This window comes from Cygnus olor, chromosome 2, assembly GCF_009769625.2.
Source record: "Cygnus olor isolate bCygOlo1 chromosome 2, bCygOlo1.pri.v2, whole genome shotgun sequence".
NCBI classification, from domain to species: Eukaryota; Metazoa; Chordata; class Aves; order Anseriformes; family Anatidae; genus Cygnus; species Cygnus olor.
Genome location: NC_049170.1, coordinates 61957951 through 61985813, shown reverse-complemented (window position 1 = coordinate 61985813; position 27863 = coordinate 61957951). Strand labels below are relative to the sequence as shown.

The 27863-nt window shown below is 40.3% G+C and overlaps 1 protein-coding gene and 1 long non-coding RNA gene across 10 annotated transcripts in view; one reads left to right on the top strand and one right to left on the bottom strand.

Annotated features, from left to right (window-relative positions):
• The window catches only part of LOC121065631, a 50831-nt gene that overhangs the window by 9407 nt on the left and 13561 nt on the right, over positions 1-27863 (bottom strand). The gene's annotated exons all lie outside the window — the stretch shown is intronic.
• On the top strand, positions 295-27606 carry NEUROD6 (neuronal differentiation 6). 9 transcript variants are annotated; one of them, XM_040548558.1, is made up of 5 exons: positions 2188-2323; positions 2688-2781; positions 17376-17402; positions 18211-18329; positions 24473-27606. In XM_040548558.1, exon 5 carries the CDS (start codon positions 26419-26421, stop codon positions 27430-27432), a length of 1014 nt encoding a protein of 337 aa, XP_040404492.1. In that variant the 5' UTR covers positions 2188-2323; positions 2688-2781; positions 17376-17402; positions 18211-18329; positions 24473-26418; the 3' UTR covers positions 27433-27606. The 9 variants fall into 9 exon arrangements, with proteins under 9 accessions (XP_040404488.1, XP_040404487.1, XP_040404492.1 ...); XM_040548557.1 differs by having other exon boundaries at positions 17230-17402; positions 26398-27606; XM_040548555.1 differs by having other exon boundaries at positions 17230-17402.

Below are 27863 nucleotides of genomic sequence, written 5' to 3'. Positions count from 1 at the left end.
CCTTCACCCACCAGCCACATCTCGTTGGTAGATGACAGATCAGGAGGGAAACCACAATACTGTACTGCATATGCATGAGAACGAGAGCTAATTTATGAGAGAATGAGAGGTGGAAGTTGGTTGTGTAAGACCTGCACCAAACACATGAGCCTTGGCTACTTGCACTCTTCTCTGTGAGCCTGTCTGCATTCAAACGCCTTCCTTCCCTCATGAACCATTGTGGTGTTTGGTGCTGTGGTTAAAAAGAAATTTTTGGGGGTTTCCCCTTCGCTGGAAGTCCCCTGGTTAAGGCTGTTGTTGCTGGGGAAGTCTCTGCAGCCTTTCCTCTGGTCAAGGGCTGAACCCCGTAGTCTCAATCTTTAATTAACTTTCCTCTGACCCCTCTGCAACACTGGCTGCTGGAAGGCTTCTCCCTGGGGTGAGGAAGACACCTGCTTGCGTAAGTAAGATATTTTGATGAATCTCTTTACAAGCGCTCAGGCCAAGTGAGCTGCCAGGACCTGCAGAGTGCTCTCTCTCATTTTCAAGGTAATGAGGTTTTCTGCAAAGTGGCCACCATTTAAGGTCATTTCAGATTTTTCCCTTTTGCCTCACCAGCATTGGCTTGGTTCAAGCTATTCCCAGCTACAAAGATTTCACACAAGACAGAAGAAAATGAGAACGGCTGGTTTAGTAAGGCTTTTCACAGGCAAACCCCTTGCTCTCTGCAGACCAGCGAAGTACCCACATGCATGAGCTGGTGCCCCTGTTAAACTGACATCAGCTGTCTCGTCATCACTGAGCACAGACATGAGGCCTTCAAGAAATCAGTGAAGCTTGGTAACATCATTACTTCAGTTCAGTTTGAGCTGGAAACTCCTCCTTTGTCTGTAGCAAGTATTGCTTTCTGAATGCAAAGACGCAGTAAAAAGAATTATTATAAAAGGTGAGGCAGCTTTCTACAGAGCACCCACCACAGAGCTGGACTCCCTAGGTCTCTCCACTGTCAGCAGTGGGAAACAGGTGCCTCCAGAAACATTGGACAATGAGGATATAGTTCTGCAATTACAGAAAGCTGGGTGGCTGAATACACACTGGTAGTATCATCTACCTATCATGCTTATGGGAATTACAATTATGTGCTCTCTTCCCTCTTCTTAGTGGTTTTTTTGTGCTTGCTGCTAGCAATTTCATTCACGGTTTCTGCATAGCAGCCTGAGTTTTCATGATTGAAGCAGTTGCACTAATATTAGCAATTCCGTGGAGCCTGAGGCTTCACCTTGATAACTATATTTTTTAACTGAATGTTTTGCATTTCACCTGGGTGACTACCACATCAGCCTAATACCGTCCAATAGGGGTTTCCTCTGTTAGAAAGGAAATTTTCTTCCACCTTACAGTCTCTAGTCATAGGAGGATTTCCTCATTTCTTCCTCCAGACAGGAAGTTGTATTAATTTACTAAGCTTTCCAGCGCTGGGCCGTGTAATGGGCAACACCTTCACAGATGGAGTCCTGCTCACAGATACCTGTCAGGGGAAAACCTCATAAGGTGTGTTGAAGTCACTCAGTGACTGTCTGAGCAAACGGTCTGGCTTCTCTTCAGTCAGCTGGGCTCGCTGTGTGTGGGACAACATGGCATGCAAACCATTAGTCATTTGTGCATCAGACACCCAACCCTCTGAAATCTTCACAATTCTCCAGGCAAAATTTCCTCTTTGCTTTCTGCAGTTACTTTGGTGGTAATACTGTATCTACCTGCCTTGCTTTTCATAAGTGACCTCAAAAAGAGTCTGTCGTTTTCACCCACATTCGGGTAGTTGTTTCCAAAAAGTCTGTCGTTTTCACCCACATTCGGGTAGTTGTTTCCTCCGTGACAGGCAAGATCAGCTGCTGCCTCCCTTTCTAGGTCCAACATGCACACCCAAAGGTTCCTTGCAGCAATAGCCCTGCCACGTGGAACAAACCCATTATTTTCTGCTTTAACGTGGGATGATCAGCGCACTAATGCTGAAGTGGGAGAATGTGTTTCCATTTCCAATACATATTTTGGATAGTGCTATACGAAGGGAATATTTTTCTGGCTCTGGCCACAGCTTCTTTGCTTCTTTGCAATGCAACTTGCTGCACTTTCCTTAATTCACTTCATTTTTATATATTTTTTTTTCCTGGAGTTATTCTTGTACAAACCCTCTTGACACAATCCCTTCATTCAAAAGATTATGTCATCACTTTCTGTTTCTTTCCTGGTAAGCGCTGCTGTGGCACGTCTGCTTCTTTACTTCTTCCTCTCCTTTTGCAACATGCTGTTCAACACAACTGCAGTCAAGAAACTGGTCCTCAAGGTATTTTTCTTCTGGTCTTGCATTGTGCTTTCAGGGTATACCTTCACAGCTTAAAATGCTGCACTGAAGTCTTCCTGGTCAGGAAGATGCTAGAGATTTGTCAGTGTCATTGGGGAGCCTGTGATCTGTTTCATTGGTAACTGTACAGTATCTATGTGCTGATTAAGCTCCCGATATCCAGGAACAACATCAATAGCATAATTTTTCCATCTGAACATCATTTTGCTGTTTTGAAATCTCTGATCTCTCAGTTGTTGTGCTGTGGAGCTTCTTGCAGTAGTGCTATTTCAACTGTTGCTTGCAAAGCACTTCCTTGTGGTGGGACTTTCCTTGTTTTCATAAACTGTTTTATTTCTTTCCTAAGGCAGCAGTGTCCTTCAGGTTCCAGATTGCTGCCCCTTCCCAGCTGTTATGGAGGCCCTGTGACTTCTGCTGATCTCAGTAGCCAATATTAATAGGTAAGTAGTCGCCCAACACATTGTTTCCAGTTTGTTGGGGGAGGTTGTTTTACAGCACTCACTTTTTTTCATGATGCCTCTTGACTAAAGTCCTTAATTTGCTAAGCAGCGATTTACATTCTGCTGTGATCCAGGTTTAGTTTATGCTTCCTGAATTTTGGCTGAGTGGCAGCGGTATTCCCTCTTGTCTCGGTTGCATACCCATAAGTTGTCATGTATGTTTTCACCTCCTGTCAACGTTCATGCTTCATGCACCCTTTCTCCAGGAAATCTCATGTGCTGATAACAGGCCAGCAGGTGTTTCCTACCAAATGTTGTGGCTGCTTGTCTCCCCTTCCAGCCTCACCTGCCTCACCCAGGACAGGCAGGTTGCATTCAGAATATGCTGCAAAGTCCTGATAAATAATATCCTATAGCAAAGGACAGCATAGGCTGTCATTTTCTATCCTGTTGTACTCATTTTAGAGGTTCGGCCACCTTTAAATCACACTCTTTAGTCAGATTGTTAGACACTGAAATTCGTTTACCTCTTTGTCCCCTGCTTATGAAAGCAGATGCTGAAATACCTGAACTGTTAATACCACAGCCTTGGGAAGTGACTTATTTTTGCTCTTTGCAGGATAAAGCCTATGCCTGCAGGCAATAAATAAATAAAAATCTTAGTTGTTAGAAAAATCCCTTTTTATTTGCCTCTGCTGTGAAATGGATTGCACAGACACCAAGTTTTTATCGAGTGAAACCATTTTCTTTATCGGAACTGATTTACTGTTGTGTTAGCCACACAGAAACTGAGCTTATGACCTTTCACTTTGTGCCTGTATTCAGTCTGAATTTCTCTAACACTTGAGGTGGAAGGTCTCTGTATTTTGCTAGTCTTACTGATGCAGGCAATGTCAGAGTCCAAAGGGAAGCTGGCTTTTGCCCATCTTCTGTCTCACAGATACAGATTACTTTTCCCCCAGTACCAGTTTTGAATGTCACAGGTTTTTCCTTTGGCCCCATGTTGCTAATTAGACTGAGGAAGCTAGCTGCATTGTGATCCTTTTCTTTGTGCTGTACAGTAGCCAAGAAGAGTGCTGTGTCACTGCTGCCGCTCTATTCTCTTTGGGGGTGCTCTCCAACTGCAGGCACCGTACACCCTGTACTTTTCTGTTTGCTTATGCGTCATGCTTCTGCAAAATGGTTTACTTTGTGGTTGGAATCAAACAGCCTTATCAAAATGCAACTCTTCAATAAAGCTGAAATGAAGCATTTGGGCCTCACGAAAACAGAAAGTTTTGCTATTTTGCACGGGGTAGTGTAAGGAAAAGGTGAACAACTTCTCAGTTGTTGAGTCTGAGAATTTCAGAGGGGAAAGGATGTCCCTAAATGGGCAGAGTATTATTTCCTTTTAGCACAGTTTTGATGGCCAGAATCGGAGACAATGTCAGAACACAGAGCTGTAAATACAGGAAGACAATATTTCAGTCTAGCTCCAAAAGCAAATTCACAGCTGTCTGTAGATTAAAACAAAAAACAGCTTGGTGATTTGGGAGCTTACAGACATGTAGAGCTATGCATCTGCCTGCACTTTGAGCTGATGGGTACCAAACAACCCTAACCTTCAAGGAGGACTGTTGTGTGCATGGGGTGCAGAGAACCAGTAATACACCTTGTTCACAGGCAACGTGTCCTACATCAGGGTCAACACCTAAATAACACAGTATCATGGCTCCCGGGCCACAGTCACCTCATATAGATATGTCCATCCATGCGCCAAATAACTCTCACCTGCCTACAAGGCTAGATTTTTAAAGTCAAGTTTCCTAAGGATGTGGATAGAGGGTTAAATGGGAGTGGCGTGCTGAAAACCGCAGTGGGAACAGATTTACCTCTGTAGGTCCAGAATGTATTTGTAAATCTGGTTACATATCAAGCATGGATTTGCTCAAAAGCAAGTTTGGTTACTTGGTCCTACAGACTACTCTTCAATTTTTAACTGAGGATGATATTCACTAAGGACAAATTTTATTTTAAAATGTTTTCTCTTATTTGCTTATAATGCAATTGACTATGACAGGGTTTGCGAAAACTATTCTTATCAAAAGAAAGATGGCAAAATCTATATCTTCACCTGTAGTGATTAAAAAAATATTTTAGGTAACATCACTTATGCATATTAATTCTTTCTTCATCAGATAGTTATTTACAAATTCTTTCTCACTAATAATAGATTTAATTATTGAAACAATATTTCAGAAACATTATTAAGAAATCATATTTGTTCATGCTGTAATCATTTTCAGATGTTAATGTAACTTGTTCCTAATTTGTGTTAAATGTAGAATTAGAATGTCCTGATTGACTTTAAAAAAAAAAAAAAAGATTTTTTTCTTGCTTATCATACCTTGCCATAGAAGTTTAAAGGAAATATAGGGATTGTCTTATTTCATAGGGATGATTACATTTTGAGTTATCTTGCATATATTTAATACGCCAAGGGCGTCTTGAGAACTAATCAACACCTGCAAATCTCACAGAAATTAATGGATCCAAGTTTATAAGATATTCCTGTTGACTTAGGCCCAGTTTACACTTAGATTTTACAATCTAATGAAGGTATACCAGCAGACTTCCACAGGGGACAGAAATTATACCTGCAAAGTAAATGTTAGCTTAAACTCATTCCTTGAACAGAATAAAACACCCTTTATTGCAAGTATAACTGCACCTACTCTGTAGCTCTAACTGCTGTAGATAAACTTTTAAGCTTAGTACCAAAAAAATAAAATAAAATGAGGAGGAGCAAAGTGACTTGCCCACGTTCTTACCGTGATAAAGCAAAAGAGCTAGGGGAAACTGCTACAGGTCTTGAACTCCAGTGTGATGTAAACGCACTGAACCAGTGATGGAATCTTCCACAACACCTACACAAGTGTCAGAATCCCATCAACTGCTGAACTCTTGTCAAAGCTTTTGGAAAAAGACCCAAAGAGCTTTCAGAGGGCTGTTTTGGGGCCAGCCCTGCTAATATCCTATCCCCAGTCACACTAGTCTTGAGGAGGACACAGTAAGTCTCACTAAGGGAGAATGGGAGGTTTCCTCCAACCATAGCAGAGAGAGCAGTGCAAAATGTCGCAGTAGGTATCAGGACATCTTCTACTGATCCCACACGAAAACCATCTTTGTTCTGCTCTGCCACTTGGAGAGGAGCGTTAGTAATCATCCTACAGATATTATGGCATCTGGACCTATGACCAAATGGGCAGACACACCTCTCCCCAATGTTCTTTCAAACCTCATGAAAACTGCAGGAAATTACTGTACCCTTGTATGTGCAGCACACAGAGTTCAGGTATGCAGAGCAGAAGGACGTTTAGATGTATACAATGAGGCACACCCACTAGGGTGTCCAAAGAGGAAAAAAATGACAGTGCAGCACAACCTGGAAAGCTAGTCATTTCTCCTGGGCTATTATGGGCTCTGCCGAGTTTGACTTCTCAGCGTTAGCAATTGGTTAGTCAACGTAACTAGGATGAGGGGAAACATCCCTGTCCCATCTATCACATGGCAAGGAGGCTCCTTATGGCTCCCTTTCGGCACCTAAATCAGGATATCTGCAGCTATCTTCCCTTAAAGACTGCACTGTTCAGAAGCCTTGCTGGGTTCCATGGTTGCAGTGGTTCATTGCAGGAAGTAAGATAATGGGAAAAATAGCTAAAAAGCAAAAGCAAAATATATATATATATTTTTTTTTTAAATAGCAGTCTTAGTATCTTAGACCACATATTTGCACTCTGTTCTTCTAACAAAAGACACGATGAGCTTGCGCGCGCGCACACGCTTGTGCTTATTCTATGCTTTTTTGCCTCATCTGGCAGCCGCTTTCCGGTCCAGCAGACACTAACATCTAATGAGTCAAACTTCCCATTTTCAGACTAATCAGTCGGCTGCACTAATTGCAAATGCAAATATGCAAATTTATATTAATTAATTACTCTGCTAATTAGTTCTGCGGTCTTTTTGGGGTAATAAATCATTGTGCAGTGGAAGGGAAACACGTCCTGTCCCATTTCACTCCACATAAAAATTTAATGTACTCATTGAAGAAAATATATATATAAAAAATCTATTCTGATAGCTTTGCTTCTACTGATGAGTCCCCTACAGAAAGGTATGATTGTAAGAAGGCTTTCACATCTTCAGCAAATGCCATCACTAAGGTGCCTGTTAGCAATTTAATTATCACATTACAAGCTCCAGGAAAAGCCAGTTTGCTGTGCTGCAGGCTGTGACTCTGAGCTCCGTAGTTCACACATTTTGCGGCAAATGCTGTTTATACATACATGAAAGATAATCTGGAGGAAAGTGCTCGGTTTGCTCTACCTGAATGGACTGCTAGCTCCCAGGAAGCCGGATCTGCTAAAACCGTCATAAGTATATACGCTTCATTCCTCCAGCCTCACTAGATCACATTTGAATGGGTTGTCAGGAAAAAGGAAAAGTGGCTGAAGAAAAGACTCCTTGCAGAGCCTTTCTCTGGCCTTGAACATTACTTTGGCTATGATCCATTTCAACAGGGGACTTCTGAGTCCCCACACAGCGACGCTGTTCCCTAGATCCCTGCACCACCGCAGCACAGCTTGGGCAAAAGGATGCTTGCAGCATTGCCCTCCCGATGGTGGAGAAGATCAAATGGAGCTACACAATCCACAGCAAAGCTACAGTGCACAGGTCCCAAGCATCCCAAGAGCCAAATTCTCTCCTAAGAGGTTTAGAAAGGCATTAAGCAATGTGCGTCTTCTTATCTCACACAAGCTAAGGCTAACCAGAAATGCAGTATCTCCCACAGCCCTCAGAAGGTTTCATCATCCTCCACTTGCTTATTTTTCACTGTTAGAAGCCATCATTTCAATAGATGTGAAACATTTACAGAGCGTTTTCTTGAGAGTTTGGATGTGATTAAGTGTGATAATCTGTCTCACAGAAACAGTCTGAAAACCAGATAAAGATGTTATAAAAGTCAACTGCACTGCTCTCCTTGTATCTCCAAGATTCAGGCATCTGACATGTAAAACTTTTTCTGACATAAAAATAAGGAAGAAAAAGCATTAGCAAATGTTTTGCTTTATGCTTTAAATTATTGGGTTTAAATTGAAACAATAAATGAGGTTTACAGGTAATTAAATTCCAAGAGCCTTTATCATGTTAGGTTTAAACAGAACTTGAGCTGTATATTTTTCCTCATAATTTGGAACCATAGGATTGTTTCTTTCTTATTTATTTATCCTTCTTATCCAAACACTGGAATAAAATGCTGTTGAACTGGTAATCTGAAATCCTGTGCCTTAGGTTCTGGGAAATAGAGGAAAGCAAAAAAATGAAATCAAATTCAACTGACAATTTGTGGAACAGCCAAAAATAAAATTTGACGACTTTGGTTAAAATACTGATGTGCACTAATGGCTTTCCCATTTAACGTCATGCAAATTAAAATATGTATTTAAAAGCAAACTGCCTTTGTGCTTTTTCTAAGTTTACAGGATTCTTGATTCACATGGGATCCAAATTGTTTGTTACACAGTACAGTCCTCCCCACCTGCCATGAGTTTTGCCTGATATTAGAAAAAAACAGGTTTTGTTGTTTTCTTTTCCTCTTTTTTTTTTCTTCACAACCCTACAAGCTTTCAGATATTAATATGTAAAGATTTTGACAAAACTCCACAGGTAACTCTTTAATAATGCATAGGTATGAGATGGCAATGGGACTTTGTTCTGACTGTCTATAGTGTTCTTTAAAGAATTACATTTAAATCATAATTGCATTGGAACATAAGATATAACTTAAGACATTTGACAAAGTCTCTGGATCCTTTGATGGGTTAGCTTCAATTAAAAAGCTTCAACAGCACATGCGTCTTTTGCAAATTGCATTAGGCTTCCTCACGGCAGGCACTGTGAACAAAATTATCTTTTGGGTTTTTTTGATCATGCTCATAAAATAGCTAAAAAACTTTTGTCAATACTTATTGCTGAAGATATTTTCTTGATTCAGTATACTTACATATAGTCAGGAAAAAAAAAAAAAAAGTGGTGCTAATAAAAATTCCATCATGATAGTCTATGTTGATTCCCTTTCAGTTATTCTGGCTGATATTTCTTCTCCTGTCAGGGCTGTGAAATTAAGACTTTTCTTAACATATAGGACAGCAAGACCCATTTGGCATCCAAGATGAAACCCAGATGAGTGTTAAGATTGACAGTGTTTTCACCCTTATAATTAAGCATTCACACAAATGGGGTTTTAGTTTGCACTTACGCTTGGAACATGGCACTTCTTCATACAGGGAGCAGCACTCACATGTTAACATTTTCACTTTTGTTTTTTGTTGGCAAGTAAACCAGTATACTTGCTATTGACTTCTGTTAGCATTTTGCTATATATTATTCACTATTTATTAGTACCATATTTTAAAAAGAATTGAATGGGGGTGAAGCAAGAACCAAGGACTACAGCCACGACCTCTTCCTTTGCCCTGCTTTGGAGGAGGATGGCAGTTCCTAGGGTCATCCTGCTGCCTTCAGGTGAATGCTTTCCAAATGCACAGCACCAGGGCACCACTTTCCAGCATTATTTTATTTTATTGTATTTTATTTTATTATTTTTTTAATTTAATTTTTAAGTGTTAAAGTCCCCCCATCTCTTTCTGAGAGAGGGACTGGCAGCTCTGGTGCAGCAGAGTGCCTACCACACTGAGCTAATTTGCAGCCTTGTCTTTGGTTGTGCACTGACTCAGTGATATCTGGAGGAAGGGTGCAGAAGTAGGAAACCTTACGGCAGTGTAGGAACCATTGCCAGAAACTCATCAAGGATTGTGATGGATTCGGAACAAGGTCTTGTTCATTCTAAAGCAAGGGGAAAAAAAGGTTCCATGATAAAAAAGAAGGCAAAAAGACCTCTAAGGCCTCACTGTTTTACTAGATCTGAGATGCGACTGATTTTCTCATATACACCAAGAGATTTTAAAAGGAAAAAAATAAATAAAAAGAAAAAAAAGATAAAGCACCCTTGATGGGCTACACTCCTTATGTACTTAGTCTGGAGTGCTCTCTGCCACAAGAAGAGGCATTCATAAATGGATGTTTGCAAAAAAGAATTGATATGCATATCAGAGTTACCATAATTAATTACAATAACGTTTTTGGGTCATGCTTCAGGGCTCACAGAATTCAGCAACCGTTAGGGAACGGGCTGAGACTTAACTAGGGTAATGTCTTTTTAACCTTCGTGTACATATATTTGGGGTCTCTCTTTGGCAATGGCTATTGACAAAACACAAATATGAGGTGAAACAGATCTTAGGTGTAAACAAATAGGAAAATTCCTGTCCTCTCAGTTGTGGACTATATCCCTATGTAGTGTAGTCCTTTCTCTCATGGCCTTGGATGGCTTTTGGCAGTGGATTTAATCTCCTTCCTAATTCTTTATATGGCTAGAATAAAAAGGGGAGGGGAAAAAAAAAAAAAGATAAGGAAAACCTGACCACTTGAGCAAAAGTGGTGGCATAATACACAAGGTCTGTTGTAATAAACTGAAATTAATTAATATTGTTCATCTCTTTAGAAACAATTGCATCTACAATGGACAAGAGGACAACTAACAGGCTAGATTAAAATGAAGATTACATATAAAATCACTGGGGGAAAAAAAAAGCGAACAGACTAATGGTGGAGAAAAGGCACAGAGAAGCCCTAAAGGCAAACAACAGAATGAATAAGCGTGGTAACTGCAAACCACCTAAGCAAAAAATAAAAATAACGATTGGGGAAATAGCAGTAAAATGGGAAAATCATTTGTCTATACTAAAGCTCCACAACCATAGTTCTTTGCCTCCAGGCACTCTGAGCACAAAGATGCCTTCTCACCCAAGTGGTGAGATGCCCAGAGAAGCAAGCCGGGACTGCTGTTCATCTGTTTTGAAAGAGCAGAACGATTCCTCACTCTCTGTTCCCACATTGCTGCAGCATAGCCGCTGTAGCTCAGAAAGGACAATTTCATGGGGAAACATACAGAGGCTGGACAGGAGGAGATTTTTGTAGTGCCCCAAAATAGCAGGAGCACGCCAAGGTGTGAAGCAGGCCAGTGCATCAGGGCCAGGGGCTTCCACCAGTGCAGGTCACAAAGGTGGAACTGAACCAGCATGTCCCCACCTGAGACAAAAAGGTCTGGCTTGCTCTCCCTGATTACATTTAGAAGCTCACCTTCATTTGGGCATACTTCAGTAGGCAGAGATGCCGATCCTGATATGTGAGAGGTTAAAATGCAGTTGTGGCTGCAAGGCACCTTGAGCTAGTTAAAACTAAACCAAAGCCAGAATATTCTCCCCGTGAGTTATCCCAAAATTTCAGTGTTTGTTTTCAATCCCAGCCATGATGAAATGTTGCAATATTTGTTTGATATACTCCCCTACAGTATTTTCAACTAAAAAAAAAAAAAAGGCATTTAAATTTCAGAAACTGAACCTTTTCAGCTTTGACGTACAAAGTGGGAAACAACAGCTCATTGCCAGACACTTAAAACAGAGAAATGCCTGTTTCTCTGATGACAGTTCACATCGTGGGAGTTTTGCTCAGGAGCAAGTTCTCCCCTGCAAGCCAGTCTCCCTGTCTAGGCTGTGAATCTTGATACCAAGGGATGGTCATTCAGAGCCAGCACCACAATGCACCCTGGAAAATATATTATAGCCACAGACCAAAATACATAAAAAGAACTGGGGCCCACACCACTCCTGGACACCAATGTATCTTCCTAGGACAGGATGCATAGACATTCAACTGACTAGAGAAATACAGTTTGGGAACATCCAACAAAAAGATGACTCCTGTTGAGACTTATTTACCCCACAAGGGACTGGTTTGGACTTTCTGAGTAGTTAGTCAACAAGTTTCACTAAAAATTAAAAGTGTCCAAGGAAAATCTGTTTCGTGAGAACTGCTTTAGCATCTGGCAAAATATTTCCAACCAACTCTGGTTCTGAGCCTACAAAACCTTACCATGGAATTCAATTCAATTCAATAGCCATCAAAAAATTGTCCATCCTAAGCAAGTTATCTAACACACACAGATGGAGTGGGAAGTAATTCACTGCACCTAGTTTAGACACCCAGAAGAACATACCTTCTCTTTCCATTCTCTAAAAACAATCTTAGACTTGTGGCTTTCGCTCAGGCAGCTGCTGAAGAGGAAGCTGAGGGTACGTGAGTCCTCACGCAACTTCACGTGTAATGCAGGGTTGTTATTCATTACCCATCTGACACGGTGCTGAGTGAATCCCACCTGGAGCTGAGCTCAGTGCAAGCCTCTAACATGCTATCAACCTTAGCATCATCATGTTTGTGTGTGTCTGCCTGGACAAAACTGAAATAATAATGTTTTGAGCTCTGCAAGATTAAATGCCAAAGACCTGAAGCTATGGCATGAAATATATGGCTGAGAACATAGGTTGCAACAGCCTAAGATGACAGTAATCTATTTTCCTTCCCTAATTGTAAAAAGTCTAATTGAAAATGAGATCTAATGAATTTGGAGTAGACTTTTGAATGGATTTTAAATGCATAGGGGTCTCAAGTTGGCTTTGTGCCATTGCTTATAGCATTTAGGCAGCTCCAAACCAAAGCCTTGAAATGAGTGTACTAGTACTTACATAAAAAGAATAAAAGACCCGTAGTCAACAAAAATCCCTAAAGGAGAAAAAAAAAAGTCAGCTAGGGTTTGAGGGGGAGGGGTCTTAAATGTTTGAAATGCTTTGCTTTGGGAGAAAAGCTGTTTCTTTTTGGAAACCAGTTAATAATTTTTAGTTCCTCTTTTAATTTCTCATGTAAATTACCTTGTAATGTAAAGAGCAGAGAGCAAAAGGACTTCGCGTGCAGTTCCCAACCCACTTAGGGAAAAAAAGCTGAATTAAAATGCTGGCTTGTAGTTAAATCATTTTTTTCATCACTACCTTTCTTTTAACATACCATATTTTTTTCCAGATTTTTACAGAAAAAAATAAGAAAAAGAAACAAAATTTGCTCTGAGTAGTAACATGATAAAAACTATGCAGTTTTAAGTTTGTAGCTGGTTCTTAAATCCCTTTTCCTATAGAAAACATGCAAATTCACACTATTTTCTGCAAGAGTCAAGACACAAACATCATATTCTACTGTAGCTTTACATAAACAGAGGTTAAATAAAGCCTTAGTGCACAAGATGCCATTTGAACAAGGCAAAGATTTCTTGACCATAAACTTACAAGTTATGATTTAAACATCTGAATTCTTTGAAACTGAGTTATAGGTTTTTCTGCAATAGAAGAGGCAGCATGATTGGATCTGGCTGTATTATATCAGGCCATGGACAAACTTTGCTACAAACAGAAAAATGCTTAAGCTAGATCAGGCTAGAGAGGAACAGAAAAACATTTATGCTGTGCCACGTTACCAATAGGATATCCACATGCTCCGCAGATGACAGTGTCACTGACCTTGCTATTTTCTATTTTGTCCTCTATCTGTCCTCTTCTAGCTTGTGCTACCATTGCCCCAGACAAATAGTAATCAGCACCATCACTCTTGCCTCAATCTATCACCATGAAAGACTTCAGGAGGCAACTCAGCCCAGCTAGAGAAAGCATCAAAGTGAAAAATATATTTGTACCTTGGAAATGTTATGTTTGTACTTGGGACTTGGACCCATCAGGCTATCACATCGCATGCTTCTCTGGCCACCTGAGCACTTTTTTTTATAATCACTTGTAGACATAAATTGGGCTCAGGCAGGGGGCGGGGATGCTGCACATGGATTTCACAGCAATATTTGCAGCATCCACCTTTGGGAAACTGTCCCTTGTGATTTCAGTTAGGAACAGATGTTTTAAGTATGTAGTTTGAATGGAAGTTTCTTTATTTTTCTTTGAGATTTAAGAACAAAATTGTTTTGCCCCATGCTCTTCGCTTTACTTAAAAGTTAGAATTAGGTCGGTGGGAAGGGCACATATGCGTGTGGGTTAGATCTGGAGACTGAAAATTGCTGAACCTTCAGTGTATTTCCCACTGGGCATCTGACTCCCTGTGGGAATTTGAGTGATAGTTCCGGCTATGAAACAGTAATATAAACTTACTGAACCAGCAGGCATCGAAGCTTAATTTCAGTTTGTACAGTGCTGCAAGATCGTTATTTGCTATGTGCTGTAAGAAATGCAAAGCAACTTTAATGGTACCAAAAGTAAATGCAACTCAAATGGATTTTCTCTTGCACATATCTGATAAAGAGTCCTCAGTGCTCGGAGCATCTTTTCTAGATGCTGATGGGATTTTGCCATTTTAGTAGCAGCACACAAAAAAGTTCCGTTTTTACTCGGAAATGCTATTATTGTGCGTAAACTGTTGTTAACTTTGCATCAACGTCTCCATGGATTCAACAGTCCCTAAGTACACATTGACAGCACAGATCGCTATGATTATGGACCCTTAACATTTAAAATGGGAGGGGAGGGAGTTTGCATGTGTGTATTCATCTCCTTGCTCTCTCTCTTTCACAAACTATAAGGTTTAATAGCGATTAACACTAGACCACAGCACTTCTAAATTAACAACAGCCCTGCCAATTCTAATTGGTATTCTAATTAGTCCAACAATTCAACTAATTAAGAATATTAAACTTTTTAACAAAGGCTATCTTTTTTGTGTTGTGTTTGGCAAAATTGAATTGAGGGTATAGGGGAGTCTGAACTGCTACTTCAGAGAATTGTTGATGTTTAAAGAAAAAGAAAAAACAGATTTGGGAATCATGTAGAAACATTTATCTGTGATAGTTAAATAACAATAGGATATCTGAATTATATGATGTAGTAAATGATAGAGGAATAGATTAATAAGGTGAAAGCTGTAAATCCAGAACATATGTCTGAAAGAGGTTTGTCTTTTCTAAACAATGATTTAGCCCAGGTGCCATGGGGATTTTAGTACAGTAGACTAAAATTCAGACGTTCCCTTTGTTTGTAGAAAGCTCATATTTGTAAATTTGCTTTCCTTCAGATATGAAACAAAATCAAAGAAAAAAAAAAAAGGAAGTGCTCTAATATGCAAAATTTTCAGTAAATATTTGTTCCACTTCAGTTGAAATGTCTCATTTTGAGAAAAAAATTGCTCCGGTACTAATTTTATATTTTGTCTATGATTTTGAAAAAAACTGTCCTTTTGAACCCCTTTAAAATGAATTAAAGACCTTAATTTTCCTAGGTGTCCTATTCTCAAAATGAAATTTCATTTCAATGCATGTATACACAAAGTTTTATGCTGAAAAGAATATGCAGTTTTCTGAAAGAAAATGTCTTCTATGTTCTGCCGCTTCTTATTTCAAGATCAAACTGTAAATATCTTGTTCATAATCCAGATTTCAGTTTCCAAAGGAGTTGGAGAATTTGCAGAGTCTTTGCAAGAAGCTCATTGATGTTGGTTGGTGCCACAAGAAGAGACTGAATAACATGTTAAATCAAAATCAATGGGTAGCATTGCTGAAGTATTTACTCTAAACCTCACCTCAACAACCTAAACCTCACAAATTGTGTTCTCTTAACACCCTGATTTCAATTAAGCATGTAGGAGCTCTGAATCACAGAACGTTTGAGGTTGGAAGGGATCTCTGGAGGCTGGAAGGTCTGGAGATCATCCTGATCCTGCCCAAACCCTCTGCTCAAGCAGGACCACCCAGGGCTAGTTGCCAAGCACCATGTCTAGGCAGCTTTTGAAAAACTCCCATGATCTGGCTCAGTGCTACAAAGAGCAGGCTGTAACACCAAGTGTATTTCCTCGATCGCTTCACTAATTTGTAATCAGAGTAGCTGTATTTACACTGCTTACTCCAAGGGCTTGGAGGTACAGGGAGAGACAGCTATTCAAGTCACTACCTGCTGGTGACAGCAAATATTCTCCAGCTATCTTCAAAATTCATAGCAAAGTACTCTTTTGAGATGTATTTTACATTGATAGCTTAAATAGTGGGATGTCTTATAGGTCCAAATGCAGAACACAGAAGTCAGCATGCCTCTCTAGACACTTTCAACCCACACATAAAAATTTTGAACACAGGAACAAGGCCCTGTACATATTATAGCACATTATTCAGAATGGACATCTTTGAAAAGTTTGTAAAGCACATATTTTCCTCGCCCAGTTACATTGCAGTAATAAAGTATTGAACTGAAGAAGTATTTCTCCAGAAATAGCAACTTAATTGAAGGCCAGATACATACCAGCTGACTTTATAAGCAATACCATAGCAAAAAAAAATAAAAGGGGGAGGGGGGGGAGGAGGATTCCAAATTTTCAATAATACATGAGTATTCAGTATTGTTTCTGCTGACAACTGACTGTTTTAGCATTTTGTAATCTATGTCCTGTACGACTTTTCCCCAGCACTTTAGGAACTTAAAAAGTCAGGCCCCCAGTAGGGCCACGCAAGCCAGTTAGAAAGTCAGGTTATATGGTAACTAGCACAACAGAGAAATGCAAGCAGAGTTGGGGCTCAGCAGTGAAGGCTCACAATGAAGGGCTTTGTGCCAACCTTCCAGGTGCCTTCTGTCCATGGTTGCTTTAAATTCTTCAGGGATTTAAACCAATCCTCAGCCAACCCAAGGACTGAAATGAAAACTCAGGGCTGCCAAAAGATACTTCTTGATTTCCTTAGTACACCCTGTAAGGTTGAGACCCATTTTGAGAACAGTTACCTCCAAAAACAACATTGTGTGCTTAAGGATGTGTATGAAGCACTCGTTTTCATGATGCCTGGTGGCTGAGGAAGCTGGCAAACCATATGGCTTACACAACTTCTTAGAGATTACGTAGACATAAGACTTAAAAAGATGGAAATTACTGAAACTACTGTTTACTTCATCTTGTACTTACATATGTGATAACCTCACCTCTCTTTATGGCAGAACATATCTTCATGTTGTTTTTTTTCTAATGTTATTTACTGCTGTTAGACAACACTGTTTCCTGAAAGACATCTGCAGATCTTACCAAAAATATTGATACAAGTATAAGCCCAAGAAATTTGGTGAAAAAACACATTAAAATGGGTTTTTATAAAGGTAAGAAACATCAATAATGTATAGATAGAACTGCAGCTAGAAGTATTAGGATTGTTCATTTGTCCCTAGGAAAAAAAAAAATATTTTAAACATCAACTGAGCAACAGTTTTAGGAAAAAAAAAAAAAAAATCATTACACACCAATCCAAATTGAACACCATTTTACAGCTGAGCTGAATTTGGTTGTGCCTTTCCCTTTCCCAGAGACTTGAGGATTGAATCCAGAAAACACTTTTTTATATATATATATATATATATATACACACACACATATATATATAAAAACTGTCCTGCTTGTGGTCAAATTCTGCCATCAAGTCTCCATTACTCTCAGGGGAAAAATAGCTCAAATGACCCAGCTTCCACTCTGCTGTGACATGAACTTTCTGCGTCTTGAGGTTAAGATCCTCCAAAAGTATATTACTGTCTTTCTTCCACTGCCTTCAAGTCAGTGAAAGTATGTATAATTTTCTACAACAGCAAAAGGCAGCGAAGCTAGAGGATCTGGTGAGTATACAGTTCATCTTATCTACTTCTGAAAAGTATCTTCTGGAGTGTTTATAAAATAGACATTGTGTTCTTGAATACTCTTAAAATTTCCATTGAGCACTGTAAATAACTAGAAAAAGTTTCAGGATCTGTGCCGTAAGATCTTTGTGCTACCCTTTTCCTTCTGGAAAGTAGCATTTTCCATCTTCATAGGAGTGCTATAATGACAAATATTTAATTCTGATATTCACTTAGATTTTTTTTTAATACCTCAAGTTACTTTCTGTTTGATAAGGAAAGTAAGACCTTTGGTAAGGTCTTTAAATACTTGTATTGTCACACTGCATTTGATGGTTGGCGAATGTGAGAAGTCAAAAGCATAACACAGATTTGGGAAATGTAAGGGAGGCCATAGTTCATAAATAGCTTGGGATGCCTTATACTGCAGCTTTTCTGCTTTTTGAATCAAAAATTTAATTATCTTCATCAGACTGGTATTTCAGAAAGAGCCCTGTCCAAGAAGGTTTATAAATTCAGGTAACAGAAGGCAAACCAAAAGGAACAGATATTCCCATTACAGTAAGCCTGAATCATCCTTCCCCATATTTAATATTATTTCATAAAAACAAATATCTCAGGTGAACTCTGCTGTTAAGAAACTACCTGTATATTTCTACATGAGAGAATTAAGGTTTCATAGGCAACTGTAGATCTGGCATCTCCTACAGTATACTACTCAACTTCTCAACTTGAATAAAGTGCTTTCAGAATAGGTTTAAAGGAATTGTTATTTCTAAGGTCTTTTTTTTTTTCTTTTTTCCCTAAGGTGTTCCGATATTATTTCATCATGCTGCTAAAATTTGCCTGAGGAATGCATGCAAGAGAAAAGAAATGATGATTCTTAAGAGCTTACGGCTCACCTGAACCTGGATAAAATTTCATGGGGTAAAGAAAAGTCATTTCTCTAGCCTGAGGGCTTTCTCCCTGCTGAGTTTCAAAGGTCTGCTGCAAATAATGGAAATGTCAGAGTTTTTCAAAACTTTGCAAGAATCTTTTCCAAAGTTCCACTTACAAGACATGCTATAATTTCCTGGAAGGGAACTGTCCACCAGCACTTTACGTTCATCATGGAATCATCATAGAATGGTTTGGGTTGGAAGGGAACTTAAAAATCAACTGGTTTCAACCCTCTTGCCACGGGCAGGGATGCCACCCACTAGATCAGGTTGCCCAAAGCCCCACCCAGCCTGGTCTTGAACACCTCCAGGGATGGGACATCCACAGCCTCTCTGGGCAAGCTGTTCTACTGCCTCATCATCCTCATAGTAAAGAATTTCCTCCTAGCATCTAATCTAAATCTTCCCTCTTTTAGTTTAAAACCATTCCCCCTTGTCCTATCACTATCTGCCTGTGTAAAATGTCACTGTCCATCTTTTTCTTGTAAGCCCTCATTAAGTACTGAAAGACCACAGTGAGGTCTCCCAGGATGCAATTGGCTTTCTGGGCTGCAAGCACACACTGCTGGCTCCTTTCAAGCTTTTTATCCACTGGAACCCCCAAGTTCTTCTCCTCAGGGCTTTTCTCAATGAGTTCTTCATCCAGTTTGTACTCATGCCTGGGATTGCCCTAACCCTACTTTGCTCCCCCAGCCCTCATCTACAGGTTCAGGGAAATGAGACGCGGGAAGCCTGACTGGCAGAGAAGACTGAGGCAAAGAAGTTGTCAAATACCTCAGCCTTCTCCATGACTGTCATTACCAGTTCTGCCTTCTCATCCATCAGAGGGGACACACTCTCCTTGGCCTTTCTTTTCTGGTCAATGTACCTGCAGAATCCCTTCTTGTTATTCTTTGCACCCCTTGCCAATCTCAGTTCCATCCATTCCTTGGCTTTCCTGATTCCATCCCTGCACATCCAGACAGCATCCCTGTACTCTTCCCAGGCCACATGTCCCTGCTCCCACTGCCTGCGCATTTCCGTCTTGTGCCTCAATTTGCGCAGCAGGTCCTTGCACAGCCATCCTGGTTTCCTGCCTTCCCTGCTTATTTCTCACACATGGGGATGGAGAGCTCTTGCGCTCTCAGAAGAGTGTCCTTAAAGAGTTGCCAGCTCTGATCAGTTCCTCTGTCCCTAAGGACAGTATCCCAGGAGATCTCATCCACTAATTCTTTAATTATTCTTTACATTATTCTTCGGTTTTGATTTGCACTTCCATCAAGTCAGTGTTAATTTAACTTCTCTATTTTCTTGCATCTAATTTAGAGCATGCTGCATAATCCTAAGCAAACTGTGCACCTCAGCATGTGCTTTCTGCAAGGCCCTTCTGCTCTTCTAGCTGAATTGGTGCCTCCAAGATGGGCTTTGCCCCAGTACCAGCTCGCTGTGTAGGGTTTCCAGTTGAGCACCTCTTACAGGGGGGAATTTCCAGCAAGTAGAGGAAATTACCCCATCAACCTCATAGATTTTATAAGGATTGCCCCATGTTTATGAAGGAAAAAGCATGTGTCACACAGCCATGGGGTATGCTGAAGAAAGGGAAACAGTGCAGATCTCTTCTGGGGCCGCACACACCCACACCACCTCTTCTGGAAGGGACTGACAGCAAGGTCTGTCCCAAAAACCAAGCTTTGCTGGGGACAGAGACATCCTCAAAATGGAAACACAGAGGACGCTTGCCTGTGAGTCACTGTAGGCACCGGCAGAAGAAAGGGAGAAAAAACAAACAAACAAACAAAACAAACAAACAAACAGCATTGCCAACTAGCTGTTTGACAGAGATTGCCACTGGAGAGTAGGCACTGCTCAGCAGCACCAGGATGTGTGCCACAGCCAAGTGTCCCTACTGCACCCGCAAAAGGCTGCCAAGCTTACTGAGCTCAGAGCATCCTCAAGGTAGAGCAGCAGAAAGTGTGACAACCCCAGCCACCTAGCATGAGAAACAAAACAAAGCAAAACAAAAACAACAACAAAAACACTTTTTCATGTGTACCCTAGGATTGCCTCGCACCATGAAGCAATAAGAATGACCTTACCCATTGTGGTTTCAAGAAGTGACACAGTTCTGCAACCAGCCTGACTACAGCACTTTTCCCCAGGGAGAGAGGTACATTAAATCCCATATAGCTGCAAGGCGCAGATCACCTCTTAATCTGGCAACACAGCTTTCAGGCTATGCCGTGCCATTGCTTTGCGAGGTGGAATGCAGCAAGGTTAATGCAGGTTTATCTCAATTTTTTAAAAATGCATTTTCCATTTTAAAATTATTTGGCCCCACTGTCTCCCAACTCATTTACATTAGCGTAAACTGGGAGTAGCTCAGAATTAATAGGATTATGCCAAATGTATGTCATATCTAAATCATATCCATTCTATTCATGTAATTCAGAAATCTTGGAACAATTTCTGGTCACACATGCGGTTTTGGTTAACCATAAGCAGTTAGTATTAGGCTCCGTTTTCAGATTCTGAATTCATGCTTTACTCAAGTGACTCCCATTAAAACAGAGTAACTAACCCCTCTGCAACTCTTTCATATTTGTCCCTAACAGCCTTTTCAAAACCTAAAACTAAGGATGTCTGATTAGAGCAAAATGTATATCCTCATTATGGGGGGCTTAGATAGTGCAAAGCATGTTTATAATGTTTTGCAGTATTAGCAGATGGGTTAAAATCACGTTTTCAGACTGAACCGAATCCTCTTGGACAAATGTAGGTTAGTTCTTTGAATCTAGGGTCCTTATTAGTGTCATCTTTAATCTCTCCAGAGAGAAGGACGTATATCCCTGTACATCATCTTAGTGGTGGTGGGAGAGGGCTCAGATGACTTGACAGGAAAGGCAGTTTCCCTTCAGAAAGCTGTCCGTAGCCTACAGTGCTGTACTGGGGATGTGGAGGGATGGATACAGGGTTGGGTTGGGGAGGTCCATTGCTCTGGTGCTACAGAGCACTGGTTGCGCATGGGATACACAGGAGGCACATGAAGTGCATATGGCACATTGGTTGAGGTGCAGACACCAAATGCTGGAGCCAAGCAGGTTTTGAGGGGTGTTTCTGGTCCTCCCCAGGCATTTGGGCTGTGCATACAAGTGCTGCAGTAGGAGGACACTCTGAATCAGGTGTGAAAAAGAGGGCATTTTGCATTGCAGGATTTTGCACCAGGTCTTTACGTGCACAGGGAACAGAGTTGCTGTGGCTTTCAGTGCTTTCACTGGAAAGATGAGGGGATGAGGAAAAGAAAAATATTTGGCTAACTCTCACTCACACTTCTGAACAGTCCCCCATTTCCCATGAGGTCTCTTTGCTACCAGTGAAGAATCCACACTAAACAGCAAACAACACACCAAACCCCAACGACAAAGGCATCAGAAACTGGTCCTGAGCAAACACCATTAGAGTTTCTGGAGTTTGGATGTAGTTCTCCTGCTACAGTACAACTGGAAGATATGTCAGGGTGGGAAAGGATGACCTTTTCTTTTTTTTTTAAATTAATAATAATAATGAAAAGAGTATAGACATTCCTTGGAGGTCTGATGATAACACTGAAGTTATTGGAAGGCCTCCCATTGATTGCAGTGCAGTTTGGGTCAGTCCCTCCAACACACTGTGGAGGTTCTGCAGTCCTTTGAACTCGATCTTATTTCAGTGGCTCTGTTAATGCTTAGCTGTGTTTCATGAATTGTGATAGTATTGCATTTGTAAGAGAGTCACTTATAATTCAAAACTATACAGCTTGGGCTCAGGAAAAAAATCATGGTATATGTTCAGCAACATATTTGGTGTCATGTAGCCATTCTACAGAGTGCATTTAACTGTGTTTTGTGTATTATTCTTAACATGCATTCACACTAGACAGCAAAGCAGCAGTTATGGGGTATGCTGTGAATGCATACTAACAGCAGGACACATTTGCATATCATGGATCCATAATACAAAATGTGTAGTAAAATCCTTATGAAAAGTTATTATGCATGCACAGTAGAGGCTTTTTAAACCTTGATATCTCAGCTATTTTGTTTCTCCACTATTTATTTGAAAATATTAAAAAGGTCAAATGATGGATTAAGAATCTGCAAAAATGTAATGTTACTGCTACAGAGGGAATCCTCCAGCACGGTCTAATTCATTTATTTTGTTTTTAGTACCAGTATGAGCCATTCAAAAATGCATTTTATGATAACATTTGAGTAGTTAAAAAAAAAAAAAAAAAAAAAAAACCAAACTTCAGGAGGAAAAAAAAGAGAAAATATTTTAATAAAAGCATTATTTGGAGGTTGGGTGATATAACTGGAAATTTTTACAGCCTTCTCTTAACACAGAGACACTACAATGTCGACCTTTCCTTCAATTTCTTGTAATATTTTTAGTATGCATTGAAACAGGGTTCAGTTCCCCGGGACTTTGCATATTTAGATTATCGTGCATTGTATAATACTCTGAATATGCAGAATCCTTGAAAAGGTTGACAACCCTTAGGACCTTCCACAATATAAATCTTAATACATAAATTCCTATTGAGAATAATGGGATTCTACCCTCTTCTCTGTTACACAGACTGTAATATTTGGGATAAAATGAAATGAATGTTATGAATAATACAGCTCTTGCTCCTTTTGAACAGTTGCCACTTAAGTTTTAACATCTTTCTCACTGTAAATACATTTGCTTTAAAAAATAAAAATAAAAAGAGGTCTGAGCTCTATAAAGAGGGAATGACCTGATATTCCTTGTTTCTCTTAAAAATATATATTTTTATACACACACACACACACAAAGTTTAGAGGAGGGATTTTATTTCAGCCAGGGACCCTGACATTATTGAACACATACACATAGATGTACATAGCACACACACATGCACACCTTGTTCTGCTGCTGCCTCTCTTTTTTTTTTTTTTTTTAATTAAAAAAGTCCAGATTTAAATGAAACTTTGTGAAAACAAAATAATTGGATCAGGGCTCATAACATTAAAGCCAAGCTTGGGCCCGATGTGAATTAACGCAGATGAGTTATAAACCCTTCAAAAACAGGATTTATAACAGAAACGCTGACACAGACCCATAACAATAGCAGCTCTACCAGGGATTATTTTAATACTAAAAGCATACTCAGCATCTCACTTTTTAAAATAGAGATTACTTAGTTGCTAAAAGGCAGTGATAAACAATAATAATAAAAGCAAACTTTCAAAAAATGTTTCCAAGATGACATGTCGTCCTCCCGACTCCTGATATTGCTTATGTGTGACGTGCCCCTCATAAGAAAACACCACAAAACATCTAAAAAACAAACCAAGGTGGAGTTTGCCATAAGCTCTATGGCCGGGCTGAGCCGAGAGGCTTTGTCAGCTCCATTTAATAGTTTCTTGTCTGAGGGAAGAGACAAAAGGGTTAAGGGAGCAAGAGCAGAGAGGCGAGGAGGAGATGCAGGCAGCTGATGGGCAGAGAAAGGAGATGGGAAAAGGGCACAAGGGAAGGAGCTGCAAAGGGGCACATGGAAGCACAGAGGGGAAGGACGGAGGAAGAGGCAGGACATGCTGCCAGCGACGTGACCTCAGGTTTGAGGTTTCAGGGAAGCGCTCACGACAGGCCAGGCAAGCGGAGGAAACCCCATAAGCACCCCGAATCCTCACCCACACCAGGGGCGGGAAGGGTGCGAGCAAGAGATCACTGGGTCTGCACGGCAAACCGCTCATCACCGGAAAGGGCAATGCTTCTTTGATCCTCACACTGTGACACTGGAACTCTCACAGTTTTCTTCTAACGCCTCTTTTAGGGGGGGGAGGTCAAAAAATGCCGAAGGACGTGAGGGGAGGATTTCTTAACGGCAGTAGGGGATTTGCTGCTGTTATCCTGTGTACTGTAGCAACACACTGCACTTCAACAAAAATAAATAAATAAATAAATAGATAGATGAGGAGAATAGAAGGAAAAAAAAAAAAAACCCAACACCAAAAAAACAAAAAAAGCCCACACCCCGAAATCGCTCACAACAGAATCACACAAGAACTACTTTTTGTGACTGTGCTATATAGTACCAGCATTGCATCCCAATTCCTGCCTTCCTTTTTTTTTTTTTTTCCTGGGTACCAGGTGCACCGGAGGGACTTCGATCAATACAAGACAGCACTTTTTATATAAACAATACCGTATTAACAACTACAGGGCAGCCGTACCTGTAGGCAGGGATAGCACCAAATGTTGGCATGTCTATCCATGCAGCTAGGCTGCTAAAAAGAAGCAGCTCCAGTGGAAAAGCACCTACTGCATGTGCAATGCTGGTGCAGATTTTTTTTCTTTTTTTTTTTTCTTCTATCAGTCTAACCTTCTGTGTTGATACATGAATGCTGGTACCCACTTAGAGGGATGCCAGATGATCAGTGCAGAATGAAGGTCCCAGGAGAAAGGCTCACGTGGTTTTCTCTGCCCCGTGACGTCACTAGCAGATGGCATGGGTACCAGCTCTGGCAGTTGGCATCAATGTCACTTTTTAGAGATCAATGAGATAGTGCAGATATACACAGATCTAGACTCCAGGAGACGATGCGACACTCAGACTGAAAAGATTTGGAAGGCAAAAAATGAAAACTGATTGTTGAATGAAATAAAAAGCTAAGGTAATACAAATAAAGATATATTTCAGTTGGTGCTGGGTGTGCATGCAAGTGTTTAAAGATACAGTATCATTGTCTTGTATTTTATGTATGCTATTTACTCTCTAATAACTCCTCCTAACATTTTATTCTTCTGATGCAATTGCATACTTTCGTTGGTGTGATGTAATGTTGCAAGTATGTAGACAATAGTGCTAGAGTTAGTTTTTTACCGGGGTTTTTGTTTAGTTTTGTTCTATTAAGTCCCTGCATTCGTTTTGTTTGTCTCTTTGAGGACCGTGTGTCCAAGTGTTTGCTGCTCCCAAACTGAAAACAAAAGCAAAAATAATTGGAAGGGGGAAATTATTTCCCCGTTTCAGCCTGGATTGTGAACACACGTGCACGAATGCAGCCAGAGCCCACAGCCCGCTGCTGTCAGCCAGGGGCTGGGGGAGACGCCTGAGCCTTGCAGAACATAAACACTGCTATAGCGTGCAGGGAAATTTTTTCCCCCCTCTAAATGATGGGGGAGGGAAAATAAAAAAAAAAAAAAAAAAAAAAGAGGAAAAAAAAATAAGTAAATAAGTTAAATCTAGCCAAGTATATAATACGATTTAGATTTTTTGCTGGGAAAAAGAAAAAAAAAAAGGTAGGGAGATTTTATTTCCTAATTCTGATCTGAATACATTTAGGGTTCAATGCTTCCTGATTTTTGTCTAAGTATGAAATAAGTAATGTGTGATTTTCATAGAAATCATTAGAAAAAAATATTTTATTTTTTGATTACTAGCTGAGTAATTTGGGGGGATGTTCCATTAATATATTTTCTCACCCACTGTAACTCACTGGAGTTTAATATCTTGATTCAAAAAGGAAGAAATGTGGAGGGACAAAAACTCTGAAATTTAAGTTTAAAGTGATTTAAAAAATGTTTAACCATCAGTTAATAGAGATATGGCACTTTTCAATTTTAAGACTGCTCTCGTTCTTCTCATTTTTTCACCCAGGGGAATTTGGATTAATGAAATTTCTGTATTGCTTTAGCATGTTTTGCATTTCTTTGAATTCCATGGTGGCAAGGGTTCGAAGGGCTTGTTTAAAAATAAGATAAATGAGATGAGAGGTAATTGTGCATTTTAAATATTGATTTACTCTACTTATCTGTAAGAAATGTGGCTTTTTGTTGTGAGATCCTGAATGTTTCAAGTGATTTTAAAATTCCAGATAACACTTATTTTTTGATAAGCAAGCATTTGCAATTGACCTTTTATGAGAAAAATGTAGATTGTGCCTTTATACACACACACACGCACTCCTATACATACAGCGTGCACTAAGACACATTCAAGGTGCATGAGGATGTGTCTGTAAGTCGGCAAACTTTATAAATGGAAATATTTAAATATTGTGCTGGCCCTCTTTCAGGTAACTTAAGATTATAGAACCATGCTAACACTACCGTTTGATGAGTCTGTTGTAATGCCAGAATCCCAGATGTGCAGAAAGTTTTCCAGAGAAAGCGATGACCAAAAGCAAATGAAGAACCCGGAAAGCTTTTCGAAGCAGATTGTACTCCGTGGAAAGAATATTAAAAGATCTCCTGGAGAAGACACAGAGAAAGAGGAGGAAGAGGAAGAGAGGGAAGAAGAGGATGAGAATGGCTTGCCCAGGCGAAGGGGCCTTCGGAAAAAAAAGACGAGCAAGATCAGGATGGAAAGGATCAAATTCAGGCGACAAGAAGCCAATGCGCGAGAGAGGAACCGGATGCATGGCCTTAACGACGCCCTGGACAATTTAAGGAAAGTGGTCCCTTGTTACTCTAAAACACAAAAACTGTCTAAAATAGAAACCTTAAGACTAGCCAAGAACTACATTTGGGCTCTTTCTGAAATCCTGCGAATTGGCAAGAGGCCCGACCTGCTCACCTTCGTCCAAAACTTGTGCAAGGGTCTGTCCCAGCCAACGACAAACTTGGTGGCGGGATGCCTGCAGCTGAATGCCCGAAGCTTTCTGATGGGCCAGGCGGGCGAAGGCACCCATCATGCCCGCTCGCCCTACTCCACCTTCTACCCCCCCTACCACAGCCCTGAGCTCGGCACCCCCCCAGGGCACGGGACTCTTGACAACTCCAAGTCCATGAAACCCTACAACTACTGCAGCGCGTACGAGTCCTTCTACGAGAGCACTTCCCCCGAGTGTGCCAGCCCACAGTTTGAAGGTCCCTTAAGTCCTCCCCCAATTAACTATAATGGGATATTTTCCCTGAAGCAAGAAGAAAGCTTGGACTATGGCAAAAATTACAATTACGGCATGCATTACTGTGCAGTGCCACCCAGGGGTCCCCTTGGGCAGAGCTCGATGTTCAGGTTGCCTACAGAGAGCCACTTCCCTTACGACTTACATCTGCGCAGCCAGTCTCTCACCATGCAAGATGAATTAAATGCAGTTTTTCATAATTAATGAGGAAAATGAAAATAAACAGTGGTCATTCACCTCCCCATCTAATTAAGAGCGAGCAGATGCTTGGGCACTGAGTAATTGGCACAACTCTATTTAACGTGTTTACTAGTTTCTAAAGTGTGTTTCAACTATTGTGGGGATTTTCTATGTATTAATAAATCCTTTTTCCGATAAGTATTTTTCCTTTCCTTTATTTTTTTTTTGTCTGTAAACACTGTGAGTTTCTGTTTCCTCCCAGAGGCTATTCCCCCTCCTCCTTTTTTTTTTTCCTTTTTATTTCCCTATTTGCTTGATTTGTTGAGCAGTGTGTCTGAACAGTTCTGCTGAAATAAAAGCATACACACTGTGTAAAGTCAATGTCTATTTTGATTGTACAGTAATTATACAAATGCATGTTATTGAAATCAGATGAATAAAAATGATGTATTTAT

Coding starts and splice junctions, on each gene's coding strand:
- NEUROD6 (XM_040548554.1), top strand. CDS start 26,419: ATGCTAACACTACCGTTTGATGAGTCTGTTGTAATGCCAGAATCCCAG.